Source organism: Arachis ipaensis, chromosome B6 (assembly GCF_059453495.1).
Source record: "Arachis ipaensis isolate K30076 ecotype BB chromosome B6, ASM5945349v1, whole genome shotgun sequence".
NCBI classification, from domain to species: domain Eukaryota; kingdom Viridiplantae; phylum Streptophyta; class Magnoliopsida; order Fabales; family Fabaceae; genus Arachis; species Arachis ipaensis.
Genome location: NC_142441.1, coordinates 151,559,134 through 151,568,588, shown reverse-complemented (window position 1 = coordinate 151,568,588; position 9,455 = coordinate 151,559,134). Strand labels below are relative to the sequence as shown.

General features: G+C 27.4%; 1 protein-coding gene across 1 annotated transcript; it reads right to left on the bottom strand.

Annotated features, from left to right (window-relative positions):
• Window positions 1-487: 487 nt before the first annotated feature.
• Window positions 488-1,897, bottom strand: LOC107605663 (heat stress transcription factor B-4). The gene is made up of 2 exons (XM_016307617.3): window positions 1,578-1,897; window positions 488-1,463 (listed from the first exon to the last, which is right to left on the bottom strand). The coding sequence occupies exons 1-2, from the start codon at window positions 1,827-1,829 to the stop codon at window positions 627-629; spliced, it is 1,089 nt and encodes a 362-aa protein (XP_016163103.1). The 5' UTR covers window positions 1,830-1,897; the 3' UTR covers window positions 488-626.
• Window positions 1,898-9,455: the final 7,558 nt, after the last annotated feature.

The following is a 9,455-nucleotide window of genomic DNA, read 5'->3' as shown; positions in this document are numbered from 1 at the left end:
CACCAAATTTGGAGATAAGAATAAATACATAAATTAAATAAAACATTAGGATAAAACCAAAATATATTAGCACAATCGTAGAAATCAATTGAGATATGACATGGCTTCCAGAATGAGATGGCAATCAATGGCACCAGAGAGAGCAACATCAATAATTTTATGATATTAGTGTTTGGGGAATAACAGAAGTTCTTAGGTGCATTAATTAACTACTGTTTTTCTATGTAAATTTAGAGGAATGCTACGGGCGAACTTTTTGGGATTTATAGTCATCAAATAGTTATCAATAAAATTTGTAATAGTTTGAGATTAGTGTGAAATTTCATCCAATGACTCACTCTTTTTTGTTGGTTACATGCTGACCAGAATTTGATAAAGTTACTGTTCCCTAGACTTTTTCGTAAATTTATTATTATTTTTAATTTAAATTAAAAAAATATTAATAAATTAAAAAGATTCATTTGCTCTGAGAAAAAAAAAGAGGGAATAAACACAAATTAAACATATGATCCAGTTTTGGGACTAATTAATACACTAAAGTTCTATGTACACACAGATCCAATATGACTTAAACAGTCATAATCTTTTTGATGGAGGAATAATATAACAAAAAATTAAAAAGAAAGCTAAGAAGGAGGCATGAGATTCAATCCCAAATAATCATCATTATCATTTCCCAACACCAAACGAGCCTTGTTATTTGTTTCCGCAAAAGCGTGGCTAAATCCGTAGTCAGGGTGCACCCTTTTCTTATTGGATTGAAGAGACACCCCAAATAGCTTCGTCTTGCAACTCTTACTACTTTGGTCTTCAATCATTGTTATAGAACTCCTCGATGTGTTTGTTGGAGAATTCAAATAGTCATGGTGTTGTTGTTGTTGTTGTTGTTGCACTTGCTTATGCAACATTGAGAAAGCGTTGCAATTAGTTGTTGTAGCTGAAGAAGAAGAAGGTTGGTGTTGTGGAAGAATGAAACTAGAAGAGTAAGTGTTGCTTGGTGCGACAGGCTTAACATGATTCTGAACGAAGTAGATTATGTCGTTGTAGAGCTTCTTCATGTGTGCTAGTTCGGACATTAAGATGTTGTTGCTTCTCCTTAATCTTTCGTTGTCTTGAGAGAGTGCTGTAAGCGTTGATGAAGAAGCAGTAGTAGTGGTAGTAGTAGTAGTGTTGCTAATAATGTCCGAGTCACACCAAGTAGGTAACTCGTCCGAGTCAGGGGAGATGCTGACTCGGTTGTTGTGTTGGTGAAAAGGATGATAAAATGTAGTAGTAGAGGGAAGAATATGAATATTGTTGTTAAAATGATTTTGGTTATGGTTGATGGATGATGGTAGTTGTTGATGATGAGGATGAGTGTGTGATGTTTTTCTTCTATGAATCTCACACAACAAATGCTTCTCCCCTTTCTTGAAGAAGTCATTTGCAAATTCCCATCTATCAGGTACAATCTTTCTGAAACCCTAAACAAATAATTAAAAATTATTAGATAATAATTTAGTCAAATTTATTAAATATTAACTTCACGCGAAAATAGCTACAATTTTGAGAAGGGAAAAAGAGAGGGAGAAAAATACATAGGTGTTGAGTTGGCGAACGAAGCTGGAGAAATTATTATGTTTGAAGTAGTTGGGAAGAAGGTCGCGGGCGAAGTCAGGAGGACGCCAGACAACGAAGGTGGTTTCGTCTTCTCCCCACGAGACAATGTGATCGGTGGCGGCGTCGTCCACCAGCTCGTAGGTCTTGGTGAGGAAGGGCGCCGGCACCGCCTTCTGTGTCTCCAACGACACCACTATGGATTCGCAGTTGCTGTCCAAAACGATTCCCATTTTATGACTCAACTCAGATACATCAGAATCAATCACACACCTAATATAAGTAACAACTACCCCTCCTTTTTGGATCCTATATTCATTAGTCCCCACATTTTTCTAATTTTAATATTTTATTCAATTCTAAACATGCTTTTATGAAAAGAAAAATTTACAATATGACTTATTTCGGTGTAACCGTGTAATTTTGGAGATGATAATAATAATTGTTATTATTAAATATGTCTTGTTTTCTTAATTTATAATTAAAATTTTTTTTTGAAAAAACCATGGTTATTATTTGTGTATTTTTATATATTTTTATATACTGTTTATAGATCTATATACTCTTTTACGGTCGATGACATAGATTAAAAACGTGTATTTTAAAAATTTTAAAGGGAAGTTCTGAAGAAGGTACAGCAAACTTGCCCAAATACCAAAATTAGATGTGCATTTTGGTAAATAAAGTTCAAAAATAAATTTTAAAAAAATATTTTTTATAATTTATATTAGAAAAAAAATCCATGAAAGTAACGTTGCAATAATATATTTAAAAAAGAAAGTAGTATAGTATTGTAAATAGAAATTTGTTGTTTTCCGTCACAGCACCTCGGTTATCTAAGTGAGAAGGGAATATGTGTCTGTCTGTCTGTCATCTTGGACTCAGAGAAAAATAAATAAAATAAAATAAAATAATTAAGGCCCTTTGTTTCAAGACAAACCCGTGACCCTCTCTCCCTTTTCTTTTTCTATGCATTTCTTGTGTGTGTGTGTGTTAGTGCATATGCAGATAGAGATAGAGATAGAGATAGGGTTCTTCTGAGGCTTCTGACTCTGACATTCATTACCTCTACTCTTTCTCTTTCTCTTTCTCTTTTTTTTCACCCACTAAAAACCACGCACAAGAGAAAAAGAAGAAGAAGCTTGCTGCAGATACATACATACATACATAGATGCTGCTATACACTGCCATCTTTTTGCAAATTGACCATTTTGCACCCCATAAATACTACTACTTACTACTATGCTACAAAATTCAACTCTTCTTCCTACACTTTGTTCTTTACTTTTTGGAAACTTTTTTCTTTCCTTATTAATTAACTATGATTTGTCCTCTAATGACACAATACAAGGCCAAAATATAAAGCTTCTCTATAGTTATTTAATTTGCCCTATATAGCTGTCTGAGTTTCAGTCATAATGAGTATCATGAGTTATATTAATTTTTTTTAAATAAATTATTATTTGTATTCATAAAAAATATAAACGCTGACAAATGTATCCATATAAGAATAAAACGATAATTGTACCCACAGAAAATAGTTTTCACATGCCAAGAATACCCTAACAGACTAATTGTGTAACTAACGTCTGAGTACTCTTGGCACACGGAAGCCTTGTATTTTCTATAGGTACAAATAGTAATTTATTCTAATTTTCATATATATATATATATATATATATATATATATATATATATATATATATAAGGGTATGTATGATATTTATCGTATGTGATTTGTTTTAAGAATCTCATATATTTATATAATTTGAATTTTAAAAAATTTGGTTAAAATTTTCAAATTTCATGTATAAATTGAGTTTAATTATTATAACATTATTTTGTTGGAAAATTTAGAGTTTAAGATTATGATTAAGGATTTAAATTTTAAAATTTATAATTAGATGAAAAATTAATTTAAATTGATGTTTTAAATTCTAAACAAAAGGCAAGCTAGAATTTTTAATTTGTCCACCAAATTAAGGTGAAAAAGAGTGTTAGTAGCTTAGATCTGTGGCTGATTGGCTTCTAATAGAAATGTATATGTATGTACAGATAAAGTTGTTGCTGCTTTTATATTAGAAATAATTGGTCAAACGTTTCCTACACTAGCTACTATATATAGTACAACCTTTTTTCCATAGGAGTTTTTGTTTTTAATTTTTAAGCATTGGAACTTTAATTTGTTGATAGATTCAAAATTTTAGCTTTTGGGTATTGACACAATAATTGCAATAATTCTTTGGATGATCTCCTATGAGTGAGTAAACCTATGTCATGAATAATAATTAACCCATGAAGGATATCCCAAATTCCAAAGATATAAACAAATGATTTATAAACTTCAATGGTAATCCAGCAAAAGAACAGTTGTTCTTTTTTCTTTTTCCACTTTTATTGGGTATTGAATAATGTTTGAGACTACAAATTTTTTTTTTCCTTCAATCAATAATTTAATATTAAAATTTATAAGGGTGTTGTGGTTTCAATTCACGTCAAACGAGCTGCTTCTTTTTTGTAACTTTTCTTTTGTTGTTTTATTGTCACCAACCAAAGCATAGTCCAATTTCGAATCCCCATCATATAGTTTAGTTTATATGTATAATATAAGGTACTAGTAAACGATACATCGAAGTATGTGCTATATTATAGCTTAGGCTAAAGTGTATTTTGGTTTGTGTGTTAGTGTAACGACATTTCTTCCTTCCTTCTACATCTTTCTCTTCTTCTATATTTGCTTTCTATCTTTCCAATACCTTTCTCTATATCGACCTTTTTCTTGCGTCTTTTTTCTTCTTCTTCTTATTCGAATAGATAATTAAACCGCCAATAATTCAAACTTCAGTATATTCATGTGTGCTAGTATGCTTTTTTTTTTTAATTAGAAGTGAGACTTGAATTCGTAAACTCTAAGTATGTTATTAGTAATATTTAAAAAATATCACATTGAGAAATTAATATTCTAAATGTAATAATTAATTTTTGTCTAATAATTTTTCTGAAGTCTTATAATTCATTATATCTATATTTTTCAAGCGTAAATCAACCGAAAATCAACTATATTATATGTACATTAAAATTAGTTATTAGTATAAAATATATATATTTATATTGATTTTAGTATATAAATAATATTTTTGACCGCAAAAAGATTACTAATAAAAAATTGTCATCGACAAAAAACCAACAAAATGCTAAAAAATAGAATCATTGAAATACCAAATTTTTTTAAATTTTTTTGGTGACTCAAATTTTTTCAAATTGATAACACAACTAATATTTAGGTGTATTTCAATTGATATAAAATATTCTTTTATAAAATTAAAAAAAAAAAACACTATAGGTTTGAGAATAAATGTAACTCTGTACATATATACCTAGCTAAGAGCTGTATATATAATAGCTGATGCTGCCGTACTGTTTTGCTTTCTTTTACTTTTTCATTGAGATTCCACCTTTGGATCCATATCACAACTAGGCCTCCTCATGCTGACGTGTCCAGGTGTTTGAATTATTGACCCCAAAAGGTTGCATCAATAACAGGGAAGAAGAAATTTCCAGCCTTTTTCACCTCTCTTTGAATGATGAGCGATGAATGGGTGAACGCGGATAGGATCCGATTGGATATGTCCAAAATTTTGATTTGATCTGTATTAAAATTATTGGATCAGATTTAATATCAGCAGTTTTTAAGGTTGAATCCGATTCAATCTGATTCGTACATTTGTAGATTGGATCGGATTAGATATTGGATATATTTGTAAAATATAAAAATATTTTTAAAAATTTATTTTTATTAAAATAATATCAATAAAATTTACTTTTTCCTATTCTTTTAAATATGTTTACTCTTAAAATAATATTAAACATAATTTTCTTAAATAATAAATTAAAATAATACAATATATACGATAATTATTAGTTAAAATAAAATATAAAAAGAATATTTATTTATTTATTTCTTTATTTTTGTGGATACGCGGATATACGAATATCAACACAAAATCCATAATCTGATCCGATTAGTATGCGGATCCGATCTGATCCAATTCGAAAACCTTATGGATCGGATTCATATCCGCACTTTTCGGATCAAATTCGGATAAACATTGCGGATATGCGGATCGGATACGCTGTAAGCATAAACACCTTTAGTGATGACACCCAAATAATATTTTGTTAGTATGTAATAATAATATACACAAAAAATATATAAGGGTAAGTCATAAAAAATTACACTCAAATTATTTTGTCGTTAATAAAAATATTTTAAACTTAAATAAAATATTTTTAAATTATTTAAAAGTATGACAAAAATATCATTTGCAAACTGAAATATTTTACATTAATAAAAAAGAGTGATGCGGCAAATAAAATTTCTTATATAGTAAGTGAGTCTGACATTAATAAATGAGTCAATATATATTTTTTGTTGATAGAACAGGTTTTTTATTATGTATTTTTTACATATTTTTAAATTATTTAAAGATATTTTTATTAATAACAAAATTTAAAATTTTTTATCGGCGTTAAAATTATCCTGGTGGATTTTTGTTGGTTTACCTGTATATAAACCTATAAAATTGATTTAAGTAATAACACCACTCACTCACTCTTGATTTTGTAGCACATCCTTCTCTCCATGCATGCATGAAATCAAACTAATTAATATACAGCATACATTATATGCTTAATAATAAGTTTCCAAATGAAATGATTTTGCGTATAATAAAACGAAAATGATTTTATATAAGTAATATAATAATGTTCATTTCAAATTCTAGTTTTAAAGAAAATACTAAGACGTAGACTAAATTAAAAAAAGGGTAATATTAGGTAGACAAAAAAAAAATAGTCAGAACTTATCTTATTTAGCATTAATTAATTGTCACAATAATTAATAAATGCTAAATAAGGTAAGTTATGGCTGATTTTCTTTGGTTACCAAACATTTTCGTAAAAAAAAAAAATTGCTTGAAATCCATTTGAGCAATAATAATAAGTGGGCAGTGATGAGGATCCAGATTCCAGATAGAAAAGAGAGAAGCATTCATTGTGTGATAATAATAAGTGAAAGTGAAAGCATAGGGCCTTAGCAAAACAATATATTTGAAAATGATGACTAATAATTATTTCAGCTACATACCATATATATGGTTGATTGGTTATTCCATGATTTCTCATTATTGGAAAAACAAGGTTAAACTGTCACACTTCCCCACCACCAGAGTTTTTTCTTCCTTTTTTTTTTCAGAAACTAATTTATAATTATACTATATGTAATTCTCTTAGTTTTCCTCATGTATTCAGTGTGAATATAAGTAGTTGTTTTAGAGAAGAATAATATTTCAAAACCTACTTTAAGCTTACAAGACAAAGATAAATTTTGTATTATTTTCTTTAATTAAGTTTTTTATATAGAATAAAAATTTTTAATTAGATCTTTATACTATTTTAAATTTTATAATTAAAGTTTTGTCATATAAAAGACATTAAAATTAATAAAATATTTTTTTAAAATTAAAGATATTCATACTTAAAAATTAAATCATTAAAATTAAATTTTTTTATTTTTAAAATATTATGTTAATTCTAACGTTTTTAATTTTATAAAGACCTAATTATAAAATTTAATATAATATAAAGACTTAATCAAAAAATTTTAAATTATAAAGATTTAATTATGAATTCGGTAAAATTATAGAGATCAAAAGAGTAGTTTATTTTTTTCTTTATCAGGTTTTTATTTTTTTTACCGAAAATATAGAGATTCGAACCCACAACCCCTTAAATAAATATAGAGAAACTATGTCATTTGAGTTATAATTCATTGGCCAGATTAATTACTAATTAATATATAATATATATTTTATTTAAACAATTGAAGAAAACAAGTCTCTCAAATTATACTAAAAGTATTGTTAGAGAAAGAAGAATGAATTGGCAGAATAATAGTTGGTCTGCCATGGTACCTTCGAAACAAGGATGGTCTTGTTTGATGTTGTTGGTTCTTGATTCAGTTCTTTTTCATCGTCAGCTTCTTCATTCATAACCATTTGTAATTAATTATTAATTAGCATCATTTACTGTTTGCAGAGACTGCACCAATTCATCAGCGGCTGACATGGGAGACAGTAGTCCTTTTTTTTATATATTTTCATGTGTCTCTCTTCCCAATCTCGTGATTCCTTACTCTTTTGTTTCTATACGCTCACATTCATAGCTTAATCTTCTTATTTATCATTATTATATCACCTTCTTCATCTTAAGTGAAGTTTTAACTTTCAGTTATGCTTGTGTATGTAGTTTTAAATTTAAGATTTATAATTCTGAATCTATGATGCACGGATATTGATACAGATATGGGATACGATATGATATAGAATAGGCTAATATGTAAATTTTAAAATTTTATAAGATACAGGAATACACATATATATAAAATATAAAGTATTTTTAGATAAATTGTAATGATATTTTGATATTTTATTGATATTAAAATATGAATTAATTTTTTAATTAATTTTAATATCTTATTTTAATTATATCAAGTATTTAAAATTTTTTTGTTTTAATAAATAATAATATATACTATATCTAAATTTATTTTAAGAATATATGTTAAGAATAAAACTGAACATACTAACACATGATGGTATTTAGGTGTGTTCAAAAGTGTTTGGAGAAGAATTTATTATTTTAAATATAGTTGGATACAGCAGACATCGTGTCGGATGAGTATCCGTGATTGTCTGACACGCAGACATGACAATTCAGCAAAATGTCCGTGTTTCATAATTTTAAATGTATATCATTTTAGATGGTTTGGAATATGAAGAGAAGATCAGCAAAATATCATATTAATTGGATGATCAGATAAAAAAAAGACAAATAAATGATAGTTAGAAAAAAAAAATAAAGAATCTCCTAAAATAATTATGGATCAAAAGAGATTTATGTATAAATGTTAAATAATGTTAAAAATAATCTAGTTGTATTATTATATGAGTTGATTATGCAAGATCTAATACAAGTGTTTTTCGTGAAAGATTTTGAGGTGGTTGTATAATTTATGTTAGAAGAGTACAATGTATGGTTAGAATAAATAATCTTTAACATAAATGAATAATGCTTGGTTAACTGGACATATTGTGGTGGTAATAGTTACTGAAAGTTAAAATTTTAAAAGAAATATTTAAGAATTTTATATAACAATGTGGTAAGATGATAATCCAATATACTTCTATGAAGAAGTTCACATACATCAGCAATTAGAGAAATATAATTAATAGGAAATATTATAATAAAGTTATTTGAGTATAATATTGATAAATTGATAAGGATGTGATAAATGTATGCGTCTAAATTAGTGACTCCTTAATAACAATACCAAAAGAAAATGACTGATTTAGATATATTTAAATATTTGTAGTATTTTGAGTAAATTTTATAATATAATTCATCTGAATTTATCGCCTACAGTTTTGGGGGTCGAAAGTATTAGCAACAGTCGAAAAAAAAATTATATAAATGATCATCATAATATGAATTATTAAGGGTGGTAAAATGGATCGATTCCGTCGGACCGATTCGCTAAACCCATTAAAAAAGGTGGGTTGGGCTAGAATTTAAAACCCGTCAAATTAAAAAAAATCGCTAAACCTGCACCGCCAAATTGGTGGATTTTGGCGGGGCGGGCCGGTCTGCCGGGTCGAAATTTTTTTTTTTAATTAAATAAAAGAGTTATTACTATTATAAAATTAATAATTAATTAATTATAGAATTTTTAAACACTTTTTTTTTCATTTTTTGTTTTTATTCTTCTTTTAGTTATTAACTTTATTTATTTTATTTTACAA